Consider the following 15,874-nt stretch of genomic DNA (forward strand, 5'->3'; position numbering starts at 1 on the left):
AATGTTCGCTTTAAAGATTTTATAAGATTATAGATAAGATTTTCACGAATTTTCAATTTTTTTCAAAAATAGCAGATCTACAAGCTCATAGCGCGGCACTCGGTGCCGCGCTATGAGCTTGTATGTCTGCTATTTTTGAATAGCCAAAGAAATCTAAAAAATGACACACAGATGCGTTCCCGGTCTTAATGGGTTAACACATGCTGGCTTGCGTTCCCTCTCACTTCCACACTGCCTCTCATGCATTTATCTTCCTCGCTCCCCGCGTTCCTCCCTCACTCCCTTACTTCAGGGTCTTTTAAATTAGCTGTCTCCTCTGCTCCTCTCGTTTTCCCCTCGATGCCCTTCATGTCAATGGGTTGGGTGAGTGAGGGTCTACTTGTTGTCACCAGTCGGTGTCGAGGAGGTGCCAGGAGATTGAAGCTGAACATACCTCGCTCTGCTGCATGCTGCAGCACTTGACAAAGCATTCGGTGCCTGCGCTGGACATGCAGAAGGAATATGTGTGTGAAATTGTTTGTATGTGTAAGTGTGTGTGTGTGAGAGAGTTTGTGCCTGCGTGTGCGCATCTATGTATATAAGGGGAGCTTTTGATTTATGTTGACAAGGATGTGTAGACCTATGTTTGTTTCACAAAGAGACTGTGTGTATTTTAGGGGAGCCTTGTCGAGTGGACTTTGCTCCATCCCATTCTTGTCGCACACAAACACTCAAAACTTTGGTTGCGGTGGGAGCTCAGCCAGTTCAAGGCCACCCCCCCCCCCCCCCTTCCTCCCTCCCTCCCTCCGCTTATGGAAGAATGAGTAAGGGGGGCCAGTGGTGTAGAGGAAGAAACTGAGTTCCATGTGAAAAAAAAACCGGCTCACATGGCTTCCTCTGTGCTTTGTTTACTAACTGTTCGTAAAAGCCCTTCTATCTTCCATTGTTCTCTCTGGCTGCGTATCGGCCAGTTCTGGTAATCTGTATTTGGGTTTCATAGCCCCGAGGTCCGCGCTGCACTCATCTTGTTTGTTCACCACGGCTAATGCAAGGCAAAACAATGGCGTTATCTGGCGTATGGTTGTAAAGTGGGTAGCTTTGAGGATTACTATGACTCAACACTGTAAATGTATTATCCCATCGAGGGGCATCTGTGTGTGTGTGTGTGTGTGTGTGTGTGTCTTTTCATGTATGTAGTTTCAGCTGACTTTTTTTCAGCACACTGTTCTTACGTGTGCGTGCTTTATCTGGTGATATTTGTGTAAGAGAGAGTACAGTAATGCTGTGGTGTGTGTGTGTGTGTGTGTGTGTGTGTGTGTGTGTGTGTATTGTGTTTGTTGCGGTACTGTTGTGACTAACATGACGTCTTGGTGTTGCTGTCCTATCCTAGGTGACATCACACAGAAGGGCTATGAGAAGAAGAGGTCTAAACTGCTGGCCCCCTACGTCCCCCAGACGCCAAGTAAGACCAACGCCTCTGCTTTTTTCACTCCCTTTTCCTCGTTTGACTTCTCCAACCCCGTCTTCCTCGTCTACTTTCTCTCTTTCTTCCTCTGTCTGCCTGCTTGTCTGTTCCCTCTATTTGGTGGCAAATCAAACGTATGTGTTTGTATCAGATGTCTTCCATATATAAGCATGTTCATATCATCAGCTAAAATGATGCCGTATTTGTATGATTTGACTTGTTTTAGTTATTTATTTACTTATTTATACACAACTGACCACTGTTTCTATTGGAATTAAAGTGCCAAAGCAACCAACCAGTTGTTTGCTCCTTTCTCAGATTTGTGACCTTCTGCTGCACTCTAGTGGCTAATGTAGGAAGTAGACGTTAGCTGGTCAAACTGGGTCCTCCAGTAAATGCAGCACTGTAGCACATTGGTTCTCAAAGGGGGGTCCGGGGACCCCCAGGGGTACTTGAGGGGGTTCCAGGGGGTCCCCAGCTAAATGATGGATAGGAACCAAATGGACCCTTATGGGTCTGTAACTCTGAGAGTGTACAAATGGAACCAAATGGACCCTAACGGGTCCATTTCGTTCCATTTGTACACTCTCAGAGTTAAATTAACATTGATTTTACAATATAAATTGGGGTCCCAGAGATATAAATGCCATTAAATGGGGGTCCGTAGCCTAATGCATGTCAAACTGGGGGTCCTTGAAATTAAAATGGTTGAGAATCAATGCTAGAGCCGTAAAAAATCTTCTCTTATGGGGGGTCCCTGGCTTATCTTTTCAAATGGGGGTCCGCGGGCTATTTGTCAATTTGGGGGTCCCTGGAATGCAAAAGTTTGAGAACCACTGCTTTAGCAGGTCATGCAAATAAGGTTTACAGTACACCGTACATATAAGGAAGTATCCATGTTTCTACACCTGCACCAATGCTGCTGAATCTAGAGTTTACCAACACACCTTGTAGAAGTCCCTCTATGCATGTCCTGTCCCCTTATTCCCTCTCATCTATTCTTATCTTATTATAACTCATCTCCCCTTAACTATGTTTTTACCCTCCAGCTGTCCTTTCGTCCCCCCCCCCCGCCCCCCCCCCCATCCGCCTCCCTCCTCTACCCTCTTCCTATGTATTCTCACCACTCCTCTGAATATCTAGACGGCACACAGCAGTCACAATGATGTGGAGTGAAACTGTGGCACTTCCCTACTAAGTGTCCTACAGTCACCTCTCTTCCTCTTAGTCAGCTGACCTCAGACAGCAGCCTCACACAATGGTGTGGTGTTTCCATACAGACACACTGTACCAGATTAACATGGGCATGAAATGAATCCCTTCATGTGTCATTGCAGGCTAATTGGACGTGTGGAAAGGTTTTGCCTCCTTTGCCTGTTTTTCTCGAGTAGAATAATCACATTTGGCCTACGTTGGCTGCAGCAACCATTTGACACATGACATATTAGATGATTACATATTAGAGGAATTACAAAGGCACATTCAGAATGTTGAAACTAATGTGGAAACCCCATAGATTTAATTTCTCAAAGGCTGTGGTTTGTTATTATTGCTGTTGCTGTATGATTTGCTATTTCGTGCCCTTCTTTATCGTCAAAGGTGGCATTTTGCTGCTTTGAAGGTGAAAGAACACCTGCTATCTCTGTCTCCTATCCAACTGAGCCTTCATCTCCACTGGCCCCTCTGCCTCTGCCCCGCTGGAACTATTTTACTGAAATAGTTACTGACAGTAAACTGGAAAATATTCTCTTTTAAATATAGCCACTCGCTAAAGAGTGTTAGTGCATCAATCATGAAGAAAAATTAGCCTGTGGTATTATTTGTCCTCTGTGTTGTACATGTGTTGCTACTGACTGACTTTGTCCTCGCTCCTCCCCCAGATGTGGATCTGTCCTTGCCAGATGTACAGTTGTCCCCCAATCACAGTGCAGACCCCAGCCCCAGTCCTGAGGCTCCGGGCCCTTCTACATCATCAGCTGCCAGACATCACCGTTCACATCGTAGTGGAGGGGCCAGGGATGACCGCTACAGATCAGGTACAGAACATGCAGGCATGTGCGTGCGTCCGGGCACACAAACTCGCACGCACACACATAAACACACCAACCCACCACACACGCGCATATGGATATACAATACATGTAGACCCTTTAATGATCCCACTAGAGGGAAATGCAGTTGTCATAGCAGCACTGCAGTTAGAAATACAGGACAGGTAAGAGACAAGATACATCTAACAGGGTCCCCACGGTCATGAAATTCCTGGAAATATTTTGGAAAAAAAAAAAAAAAAATCCAGTACTGGAAAAGGTTTGAAATTGATCAAACATCATCAAAGGTCCTGGAATTTATCAAGGGTCCTGGAAAAATATTTGGCTATGCATTGTTTTTGGCTATTGATTTTGTTACAACATTTTCATAAACATGAATAATATTACACGAAATATGTAACATAAGTAGTTTTTCGCCGAACGGGCTGTGTGACGGCAGCCTAATGTATGTCTCAAACTTTATTTTTGCTACACTGCCTATCTTTGGGCATTCTACATAGGAGTAAGAGACACATTATTGCGCCGAATGATTGTTATATAGGCCTGGAAATTGGGCTAAATATTCTGGAAAAGTTTTGGAAAAGTTTTGGAAATTCATTGCTAAAAATGTGTGGGGACCCTGATCTAAGCTTCAAGAATAAACATAGAAGGATACAAATGCCAAATTGGAGATCTAGAGTCTGGTCTGGTCGTCTTCACTTAGACCAACCACAGTTTGCATAATGTATGAGCTATTAGCCACTTAAACCCTATATACTTTGTTCACTGGAGTCCCCCATCGGGCTACACTAAATATCTTTGCCAAAAATAGCCGATCTAAAAGCTCACTGCGCATTGCATTATGACGTGTTGTGAGCTTGTTGATGGGCTATTTTTAGCATCCCAGACTAGGGATGCTAGGGTTCATGTGGTTAACAGATACAAATGTAAATGTAGGCCATGTATCAATGAAAAATATAGGATGGGTAAATATGTGTACACTTATTCTACTTTTACCTTCCTTCCTCACACTTTCACATGCTCTTATCTAGACATCCACACAGAGGCAGTGCAGGCAGCGTTGGCCAACCACAAAGAAGAGAAGATGGCGCTGCCAATGCCCACTAAGAGGCGCTCTGCCTTCGTCCAATCTCCCGAGAACAACTGCACACCTCCAGGTACAGTTTCACTCAAGAACTGACTGTATTTTAGTTTCTAGTTGCAACGTCTGATGGAACAACCTAACAATAACGGCACTTGTCTAGACTGCTGATGACTCAACCACCCATAGCGCTCACATTACGTGCAACTTCCTGATGTGATTCCTGCCTCAGGGCTTGTTGTGTTACCTGCTGTCTGACCTTGTTGTCATTTGTTTTCACTGCCCTGTCAAACAGGAAAAATGTATCATAAACAACATTGCCTAAGGTGTTAATGTATCGATCATCTAATCAGTTTAGTTTTAACTCTGAGACTTGTGTTGCATGTTACAGTCCCCTCTCTGCCTTTACGGTTTTCCTTTTTTTTCCTGTCTTGTTCTAAATAAGTCAGAATTAGGGCTGCAACTATCGATTATCTTCTTGCCTTTTATTCTATTGATTACTTTTTCGATTGAGCGAATAATTGAGAAGCATTGTTGATGATTTGAACTAATCAACGTGAAAAAAGTTGCATATACATATTTTTATAGTTGATTAAACCAATTAGTGTGATTAAACACTAAAGCCCTATTTTATACTTCGTCCTATAATGATGTCATGCAAAAATGTCTGTTCTACAAGCTCACAATGCGTCGTATTGTGATGCTTGTAGATCTGCTAATTTTGCTACCATATATATATTAATTTATTTTTACAAAATATATATACATATATATATTTTAAATTATTTTGTGGGCGCCCGCTGAACTAGCGGTCCGGGCGCATACTCCATACATAGGCTGTAATGCAACCTGACGGCGTGTTGCTGGTTTGAATCCCGATCCCGACGACCTTTGCTGCGTGTCACCCCCCGTCTCTCCCTCCCCATGTCCTGTCAATCTCCACTGGTACTATCAATAAAGGCAGAAAAAGCCCCCAAGAACAATTGTAATCGTGATAGCCCTACCGCGAAGGCTTAAACACTGTTTTTTTCCCCTGTCAGACACGTCGTCCGCCTCAGAGGACGAGGGCTCGCTGCGCAGACAGGCGGCTCTGAGCGCAGCGCTGGCCCAGAGCCTGCAGAGCCCCGACTACTGGATCAACCGCTCTGTCCAGAGTTCCTCCACCTCCTCGTCCGCCTCCTCCACCCTCTCCCACGGAGAGCCCAAGACCCAGCCGCAGCCTGCCTTGGCCTTGTTGGCCGACGTACTGGCTCACACACGCATAGGTAGGTATTAATCTCCTCTGGAGGGTACAGAATAAATCAGTGGTTCTCAACCATTTTTTTAATTTCAAGGACCCCCTGTTTGCTATGCATTATTAGGCCACAGACTTCCTTTTGAAACGATTAAATAACATTTTTTACTTAAAATCCTCCTAAAGTGTTTATTTAACTTACTTACTTATTTAAGTTGCAGACCTTTTTGGTCCCCAGACCTGCCGTTAAGAAACGGCAGAATAAATGACGCCACAGTCAGTTCTAAGTTGAACGTATCGACACTGATTTAGAGCAGGGGGTCCCAAACTTTTTTAACGTAAGACCCAATTTTATTTTTGTTATTTCTGAAGATGAAATAGAAAAGAGAAAAAACTAAACATTTACAAGATTTTTTTAAAACTAATTCATGGTAGGAAGAATAATAAAAAATAAGTGAATAGAAACGGGTTCGGGAACCACTGTTTTAGAGAACTGAGAAGTGGGCACTGGGCAACTTCCTCTGGCAATGCAAAGTAATGCATAGCAAGAATGAGATTTTTCTTGTAAGCTGTCAACAGTAATATTAGTGTTTTTCACTTTTTATGGCTTGTTAGTCAGGACTTGACGTTTACATGAAGTGGCAGCGCAGTACAACACAATACACTCTTCTACATAGGACCCCAGGACTTTTTATTATCTTTTTGTTATCCTTTTAGCCTTAATGTCTTACTGTACCACGTGCTGTTTACATTTCTGACTAATAAAGTATTCAATCAATCAAAACTCCAGCATTATCCTTGCTTGTGTATATAACTACTACTACGGCATATTATGGTTTCATAACTTCGTTTTTCGGTGTTGCAATGTGACACAGCGCTGTTTACACATCTCTTTATTCCCTTTTAATTGTACATACATTTCTTAGTTTAGATTTTTGATTGTTTTCGTTTGTTTTTTCACATTTGCTTTGGCAATATAAACATATCGTCTCTGTCGGGTGGAAAACTTCATATGTCCAAAACGCACCGCGTTTCGAGCTTGTACATCAGTTACTTTAGCTGTTTTTGTGTAACGCTGTAGTATGATCAAGTAAGGCTTTAATTTACAAAAAAAACACAAACATTTTGAATATGGAGAGTTTCTGCCCGACAACAACGACATGTTTTCTCATGCCAATATAGCCCCCATTGAATTGAATCATTGTTCTGATGAAGCTGCTTCTCCTCCAGAGAACAACAGCGTCCCTCCAGACGTGACGTCTTCCACCCCCCAGGAGAGGAGGGGCTCCAAGGCGGAGCTGACCCCGGCTGTCAGGGGCATGAGCAGGGGGCAGAGCCGCTGCAGCATGCTGGACACGACTGCTGATGGTACCTATACATGCTGGCACAACACACACACACACACACTGATTTATACTCTGTTGTTCGCCAAGTCGCACACCAAAAATAGCCGATGCACAAGCTCACAACAGCTATTATTGGTTCGTGACATGGCACGCAATCAAGTATAAATCAAGCATTAGTCTTTCCATTGTGTCATAGAAATAAGAGGCCTGGCTTCATACCAGGAGGTAGCGCTCTTTTTGCTGCAGGTCCATTTGGTACGGTTTTAAATAGATGATTGTTGTACTGTATACATGCATGACACGTTTTACTTTTTGTTTTTGCATTGATGGTGGTGATGTTATACATATTGCACTTTTGTTTTATTTCACTTGTATGCATTTAAACATATATGTTGGACCTTGGAAATATGAATATAGCTTCAATATATGTTGGCTGCTCAATTTTTTTTTTCTTTTTATCATGTAGGAGTGTACAATATATACTTATTATGTTGTACATTACATCTTTATATATATATATTGGAAAACAAATGTTTTTTCCACATAAATATTTGTGTTTATTTCTTTGCTGCACAAGTAACAAATGTGCTGTCAGTGTACTTTGAGTCATTTGAGATCAGATACAGATGGAAATCTGTGATCTGCTGCTCATGTTCATTTTGAAATTATTATAATCATCACCATCATCAACCTCATTCCAGGCACTGTGTGGTGAAAGCCGCTAACAACCACTGTTTTGTTCTTTTGTGTTTTGGGTCCGTGTATCCTCCTTTCATTTAAAAAAAAAGGAAAAAGAAAAGGTAATTTGAATTCCAACCGGTGAGGGTAGGGATGCCGAATAGCGAGCCCTACCTCCCCCCTTCAATCAGCTTGCTTTCCAGCCTTGATGTCTGTCTTTCTCTCAGTATTGTCTGCTCTGTTCGTCTTTGTGGTCGTCTTGTGTCGTACTTCTAGATGCTAGAGAACCTCCCGTGTCCGACATGTAGTTCAATCGCTCTGTGCCTCCTCTACTAAAGTAGAAACTATCCTTCTGACTCCTTCCTACTTCTGAAGACTCTGCTCCAGAACCCGGTTCTGATCCTCACTCCGATCCTGATTCTGATCCCGTGACTTTTTGCTAGTGCTCTGGGTCTTGGTCTGTGTGTGAGAGAGTCTGTTGTGAAAGTGACGTTTTGTGTACAATAGCATGTAGGGAGTGTGAGCACTTGTGTGTCTGCGTTTGTGTTTGTGTGTGTTTTTTTTGTGACGTGATTGTTCTTGCTCCTTTTGGTTTAGGTGTGCCAGTGAACAGCAGGGTTTCCACTAAGATCCAGCAGCTATTGAACACACTCAAGCGGCCAAAGAGGCCGCCACTCAGTGAGTTCTTCCTTGATGACTCGGAAGAGATAGTGGAAGGTGAGACTCGCACTCGATTTATTGTCAATGTGAAACTGCAATGAAATAAATGTGGAATCGCCTTCAAAAAGCATTGTTTGGATGTCCGGGTGGCACATAGGTAAAGTTCCTCCCCACCACCACAGAGACTAGAGGATTCAATTGTGTGCACTGCATGCGGCTTGGCCAAGCGTACCAACAAACACAATTGGCTGTGTTAGCAGAAGGGAAGCTGCCGGGTAGAGAATTGGATATCTTTGTCAGCAGGGTGCGGAACCAAGAAGAATAGTGTGTTCCTCCGCATGCATTACGTCCTCCCAGTGAAACTCCTCACTGTCGGGTGAAAAGCAGCGGACTGGCGGCATCGTGTGCATCTACATCCTCTCTAATGAACCAACCATTATGGGTCAGCAGTGACAAGGGACTACAGTATTAGGGGGATTGAGAAAGACTAATTGGGAGGTCTTTTTTTTCCTATATAGTTTTCTCTAACAAACCCCTCATGTTCATTTCCCTAGTGCCCCAGCCGGACCCCAACACCCCCAAACCAGAGGGCCGTCAGATCATTCCAGTGAAGGGGGAGCCTCTGGGGGTTGTCAGTAACTGGCCCCCAGCTCTGCAGGCGGCCCTGGCCCGCTGGGGAGCCACACAGGCTAAGAGCCCCGCCCTCACTGTCCTGGATATCACTGGCAAACCTCTCTACACACTCACATATGGTGAGTAGCACCTCAGCTTATAATACTGTACTGAAGGCCTTAAAAAGAGAAAAGTGTTTTCAAATCGGGGATGTTGTTGCTTTGTTAGTAACATTATGATTTTCTTGATTGTCCTACAGTTCAATCCCGCTCATTAAAAGCATCAGTGACACAGTTCATTGTGTTTAGTTTGTTAGCTACAGTTGCCTTGCATGTATTCATGGGAATGCTCTGACTAGACACTTGTTGTGGTGCAGCTCCAATTAATTAACAGTCACTGTTATATTATTATAGTCACCAATATGCTGTTATATTGTGAGCAGTCCTTTAATGGTGAGCTTGGATACTGCAAAGTTAAAACTCGGAAAGTGATGAGGCACCCAGTATATTTCTACCACAATAACTGGTGTTATTATAGTTGTGCTTGAATTGTAACAATAATTTTGTATTGAAATGTGCACTCACAAAAAGTAACCATATATTTCATGGTCACTGTCTGCATGGTGACTGGCTATGTTTTCGTCTCTCTCAGGTAAACTATGGAGCCGCAGTCTGAAGCTGGCCTACACACTGCTGAACAAACTGGGCACCAAAACAGACCCAGTCCTCAAACCAGGAGATAGGGTAAGAATCTGTTGGCATGATCTCAATAGAATAGAATACAGTAGAGTAGAATATGCATGTACAAATATACCATAACAATATCTGTCTTTGGCCTAGGTGGCTCTAGTGTATCCCAACACTGACCCGGGTATGTTCTGGACGGCGTTCTATGGCTGTCTGCTGGCTGAGGTCATCCCTGTACCCATAGAGGTACCACTGTCACGACAGGTAAAACTGGCATGGCTACAAGCACCTGGACTGAAGAAGCTATACTCAAACTGCAGCCATTTCATTCTTAATTCACACTTTTCAAACTTGGGGGCGGGTTTCCCGCTCCAGAGTATGAAGAAGTAATAGAATGGCCACCATTTTCTTACATTCCTCAATGCTTGTGCCTTGAGTAATGTAAAATGGCATATGCTTTGTTGTGGTCAAGCATCTTAAAACATGATGGAATGAGACCATTACAACCTTGCAGAAAATATCGATTTACAATACCGCTGACATACTGACCTCTAGAAATAGAGATATGGATTTTAATCTTCCATACAGGCCCCTGTCTCTCTTTGCACATCTCTTTACCCTTGTGACTTTCCATAGGACGCAGGTAGCCAGCAGATTGGTTTCCTCCTGGGCAGTTGCGGGGTGGGCCTGGCCCTGACCAGTGAGGTGTGTCTCAAAGGACTGCCCAAGACACCCAACGGAGAGATCATGCAGTTCAAAGGTCAGCCCAACCACGCAGTGGTTGTTGCTCTCTCGCTCTCAATGGGGCTCGTCAGACATGCACTTTTAGATGGAAGACACAATGTATAAACGATGCATATTGTCCAATTTATGGCCAGGATGTATGGATGGGGAGGGAGGACGAACGGTCACTATGGATGTTATTAGTTAGAGGTCTTTTGGTGAACACTATAGGGTTGAGAAGTGAGATGTATCACTTGAGATTTACTCATCCCCATTTTAATTAAATGGTTTTCATTTTAGTTCAGTTAACATTTTACTGTTCCTCACCTGTTTGCACACGTGCCGGGAATCCTTGAATGTTCTTTAGAAAGCATCTGTGTCATTTTAGATTTCTGCGTTGGCTATTCAAAAATGGCAGATAACAAGCTCACAGCGAGCCACGTCGTGCCGCGCTTGTACATCTACCTTTTTTTTTTATCTTGGAAGTGTGAGAACTACTGATTTAGAAGGCATTTGTAGAATTGGAATTAAGTGATCTTATTGGGTTAATATGTTTTTGTTATTTTTAAGATGAGGAATTTAATGACAGCTTCTGAATTGAATGCATTTGACTGGAACTGCATGGTTGCTGCAGACACTGGAGTCTGTGCAAACTTGTACCTACTGGTGTTTGCTGTGATAAAATAACATAATTTACCCCCGTATTATGCAGCAGAAAGTACAATATAAACAAAATTGTGTGTACAGCACACAATGGCCAGTTAGCTGTATACAGAATGTATAAATAGTGTGATGGGGTGCTGAGGTTGTGGTTATGTTCTGCAGGTTGGCCCAGGATGAAGTGGGTGGTGACGGACACAAAATACCTGACCAAACCCTCCAAAGACTGGCAGCCCCATATCCCCACCGCCAACACCGACACTGCCTACATAGAGGTGAGATTCTTTACTGGTGGATCTGCAACTGTACAGATCAGAGTTTGTATTCATCCTTCTTTGTGTGTTCTGGATCCTGTCTTATTGAGCCGATGAATTTGTGTGTGAAAATAAATAAATAAAGCATCAGTCAAGAGATTTGCAAAAGTTTATCTTATTTCTTAGTTTACAGCTACTAGAGAATCAACGTAATATTGTTTCGGTAGTTTACAGCCACCAGATAATCAGCATACTCATGTTGTTTTGTGAACCGTTTTCATAAAATTGACTCCTGCGAGTTTGAAGTCGGTCGGACGGTTCTTGATATGTGAACTACATACATACGTACACAGAGATTTTGTACATTTAAGATAATTATTATTGTGAAGATTATTTAGAAAACAGAGTACTAGAGTGGGGGTCTCCTTTCACATGGTTTCTCAAATCACAGACTTGGCGTAAAATGTCCTTTTTGTTGCTTTAAATTATCCATGGCTATATGTGTTTATCTGTCTTCCAGTACAAGGCCAGTAAAGAGGGCACAGTAATGGGAGTTGCTGTGTCTAAGATCTCCATGTTGACCCACTGTCAGGCCCTCACCCAGGCTTGTAACTACTGTGAAGGTGAGAACACAACACATTACACAGCTGCAAATTATGTCATGTTATGGGTATGTCATGTAGTTGTACAGAGCACACGTTTTCAAAGTGGGGGCCGCCAGGGGGGGCAATTAGAAGGGAAAGGGAAATGAAAACAAAACAGCATTAGCATAACAATAATACTATTTTAATTTCAATTAAATTCATAGTATTATTATGCTAGTTTAACCACTTTCAACCTGGCGTCCCCATTTTGGCCATATTATACATCCTGGCCATTTCTGTAAGCCATTTCGCAATAGGGGGTCCGCAGCCAGAGGTTATGGCTAATTGTTTGAGATACCTCAGAGATTATGTTTGGGGTTTGATTTCCACTGTGTACGATTTATCTGCAGCTGGATAAATGGCAAAACAGAATAGATAAATTAATTATGCAATGCTGTACATAAAGAAAGTTCAGATATTAAGCCTTACAGTGTCTATAAGAATCTAGTGTTCACGTGTTCAGTACATTACATGGGCTGTGGGTTACATGGAGTTTATCAGCAATACTCGGAGCTTGGTGAGCTGGAGAAGAATCGAGGATGATGTCCAGACTGAATAATTCATGAGCTCTCATCTCCTGAGCTCATCAGCAGAAGACCCTTTCACTGAAGGCCATGTCCAATCATTTATTTATCTATCCAGTCTACCTGGTACTACCCAAAGCCAACAACCACTCATAGCAGTGCATAAACAATGGGCACTTTAGCTGCTTGTCTTTGTGAAGATTGGCTCCCGAGAGAGGGAGAGTCATGCAGGCCTAGGAGAATGATCTAAACAGGAAAATATTCAGACAGGCTATGTATTCGACCTGGAATGGTCTCTGTGTTTTTCCCCTACTTCGATTAGAAGAGATGTACATACAAAGAGTTACCATGTGATATGAGAGTGCACAAGTCCTCCGTAGTGTGTATTGATGAGTGCGTGTGTGTGTGTGCGTGTGTGTGTGTGTGTGTGTGTGTGTGTGTGTGTGTCTGTGTCCCCGTACGCGTGTGTCATCTCAGGAGAAACACTGGTTAACGTGCTGGACTGTAAGAAGGACATGGGCATGTGGCATGGTGTCTTAACGGTGAGTTGATTTGTCGTAAAAGGAAACGTATATGCTACATATCCAGTCAACTTTCAATTCTCTCTCACTTCTTCTCTGATGAAATGTGTATGTGTCATTTACAGAGTGTGATGAACAGAATTCACACCATCACAGTGCCATACGCTGTCATGAAAGCCTGTCCAATGTCCTGGGTGCAGAGAGTCCACCTTCACAAAGGTTCAATCTTATTTCCACACCTCGCTTCTAAAGCAGCACTTGATTAATTGGTTATTTTGATTGTTACTGGTTATAAAAATGATAGACGACAGGAATGATAGAATCGTAATCATAATGATAGCATACAGGAAGAAGAGAAATAAAAGAAGTTATACGGAAAAAAAAAAAAACTTGCCTTGCCTTTTTGGCTGCCATCTTTTTTTTTTTTAAGTTACAAGGAAGTGGATGGGAGTCTAAATCTTCGAAAAATCATATCTCCTTGGTCTTTGGGTCTAATAAAAAAAAAAAAAAACTTTTATTTTGAAAAAAAAATATTTTTGAAAGAAGGCAGATCTGCGTCAATGGCAGCGTGCGGGCTTTTGCGCAAATGAACGCAGATCTGTGTCAATGGCAGCCAATGTGTTAAAGAAAAAGAAAAAAAAAGGAACTGACACAAGAACACAACTGAATTTTTAATAACTGAAACTAAATGACAATAAAACTCAACAAGGAAGAAAACAGCATAACAAAAACAATGTTGCAGAATTGACAAGGAAAATAAAACAAAATGAAATGCCATGCCATGACATGTCCCACTTGTCTTTCTGTAGCACGCGTAGCCTTGGTAAAGTGCCGTGACCTGCACTGGGCCATGATGGCCCACAGAGAACAGAAGGACACCAACTTATCATCCATACGCATGCTCATAGTGGCTGATGGAGCCAATCCATGTGAGTTCCTAATCCCTTTTTAACCAATACTCTACTACTTTATTTGTATAAAGTAATTGTATACATTTACATATGATTCTATGACTATGTGTTGAAAATTATCCTTTCTTTCATGTATGTGTTTTGTGAACTGTTAGGGTCTGTGTCATCATGCGATGCCTTCCTGAATGTGTTCCAGTCCCACGGTCTAAAACCTGAGGTCATCTGTCCATGTGCTTCCTCTCCTGAGGCCCTGACCGTGGCCATACGCAGGTGATGCTTTGAGGAAATGTATTTAGGGAACGCAGAAAGAAATAGAAAAACAATGCTCTTAAAAGCTGGGTGTACAAAAGTACTGAAATGTGGGGCAAAACACACCTGCTTCAAACGTCATGGAAACATATTAACAGGGAGAAGAGACAGTTAAAGTGCAGATGTCTAGTGCAAAACAAATATTTGGAATATGCACAATCAACCTCTTGCACTGCTTTGTTCAACCTCCACCTCTTTTTCCTCACCCTGTCACCTATCTTTCTTGCCTCCTGTTCAGGCCTGGTGCACGTGGAGCACCTCTTCCAGCCAGAGCTATCCTGTCCATGGGGGGTCTGAGCCACGGTGTAATCAGGGTCAACACAGAGGACAAGAATTCTGCCCTCACTGTACAGGATGTAGGCCACGTCATGCCCGGAGGTCAGCCACTATGCTTTGTCTCTCTCACACACACACACACACACACACACACACACACACACACACACACACACACACACACACACACACACAATAGATACACAACAAACCTCACACTCATAATCAGTGATGTTTGCTGTAACTTTTAGTTCCTCAATTCTTTCCTGCGACAGTGCAGAAGCACTGGGTTTAGCTCTAAAGTGCAAAGCACACTGCCAGTGCAGCAGCACGTCATTGACGCTCGTGAAGTGGCGTCCCTAGCAACAAAAGGGAGCGTCGCTCTGCTATTTCAACTATTAATCTCTTATTCATTGTGCCTCAACAACAACAGGTTGTTTGATGGCAGGCTGTGAATCTGCTACGGGAGCAGAAGAATTGACATGCCCACGGGTACCTGGATGCATACAAAAAAAATAATTCAGAGGCGGTGACGCCGCTCGTCTGAGACCACCATTGTGGGGGTTTTGGCGCACGCCGTTCGCCAGCAGTGTGTTTTGCACTTTAATGTTACATTCTAAGTATCTATTACTGCTTCAATCAGCATCATAGATGAAATCTTAAGGTTCTTCACACAGTTGATGATATGCGTTTACCACTCATGACCTGTGTTATGTGTTTGTGTTGCAGCTCTGATGTGTATCGTGAAACCAGACGGGCCGCCCCAGCTGTGTAAGACAGACGAGATAGGGGAGATTGTCATCAACTCGCGGGCGGGGGGCACCATGTACTACGGCCTGCCAGGCGTTACCAAGAACACATTTGAGGTCAGATTTTCTGACGTGGTGTCTGTGTATAGTTCCTGAATGAATGGCAATGCAAGTAAAAGCTCTGCAAGAACAGATAGTAGAAGGGTAGCTACACATGTCATCTTTTCTATATTTGTGTTCCCAAGAATGTGTCCATCTCTTTTTGGAAATGAAAGAGAAATGAAATGAATGAGGGTCCATTCGATCCGCAAGATGGCACTAGAGGAGTCGTGCAACTAATGCATTTGGTAGCATTTGTCTCCTCAGTTTGTGTGGAAGCTTCAGAAGCCATGGATAACCCTTTATGAAGCATATTCAGTTTAATTTAAAATGTTTGATTTAAGCAAATCATCACATAATTTAGTTTGCAACAGCCTGCAACAGTAGTGAAAAATGTGTTTTTATACAGCCA

At 42.9% G+C, this 15,874-nt stretch overlaps 1 protein-coding gene across 2 annotated transcripts in view; it reads left to right on the forward strand.

The window, feature by feature from the left end:
• dip2ba (disco-interacting protein 2 homolog Ba) overlaps nucleotides 1-15,874 on the forward strand; it is a 54,534-nt gene that overhangs the window by 22,937 nt on the left and 15,723 nt on the right. For both annotated transcript variants that reach the window (XR_014601571.1, XM_084068206.1), the window contains exons 2-19: nucleotides 1,370-1,441; nucleotides 3,325-3,480; nucleotides 4,527-4,652; nucleotides 5,617-5,841; nucleotides 7,041-7,178; nucleotides 8,432-8,551; nucleotides 9,049-9,246; nucleotides 9,758-9,849; nucleotides 9,946-10,056; nucleotides 10,429-10,552; nucleotides 11,341-11,450; nucleotides 11,950-12,052; nucleotides 13,075-13,139; nucleotides 13,244-13,337; nucleotides 13,928-14,047; nucleotides 14,185-14,299; nucleotides 14,577-14,716; nucleotides 15,344-15,480. Coding sequence is in view for 1 of the 2 variants with exons in the window: in XM_084068206.1 (XP_083924332.1) it covers nucleotides 1,370-1,441; nucleotides 3,325-3,480; nucleotides 4,527-4,652; nucleotides 5,617-5,841; nucleotides 7,041-7,178; nucleotides 8,432-8,551; nucleotides 9,049-9,246; nucleotides 9,758-9,849; nucleotides 9,946-10,056; nucleotides 10,429-10,552; nucleotides 11,341-11,450; nucleotides 11,950-12,052; nucleotides 13,075-13,139; nucleotides 13,244-13,337; nucleotides 13,928-14,047; nucleotides 14,185-14,299; nucleotides 14,577-14,716; nucleotides 15,344-15,480 (2,246 nt within the window). In the remaining variant the exon portion in view is untranslated. The remainder of the gene's footprint in view (nucleotides 1-1,369; nucleotides 1,442-3,324; nucleotides 3,481-4,526; nucleotides 4,653-5,616; nucleotides 5,842-7,040; nucleotides 7,179-8,431; nucleotides 8,552-9,048; nucleotides 9,247-9,757; nucleotides 9,850-9,945; nucleotides 10,057-10,428; nucleotides 10,553-11,340; nucleotides 11,451-11,949; nucleotides 12,053-13,074; nucleotides 13,140-13,243; nucleotides 13,338-13,927; nucleotides 14,048-14,184; nucleotides 14,300-14,576; nucleotides 14,717-15,343; nucleotides 15,481-15,874) is intronic.

The sequence above is a fragment of the Gymnoscopelus microlampas genome (genome assembly GCF_963454915.1).
Source record: "Gymnoscopelus microlampas genome assembly, chromosome: 10".
NCBI lineage: Eukaryota > Metazoa > Chordata > Actinopteri > Myctophiformes > Myctophidae > Gymnoscopelus > Gymnoscopelus microlampas.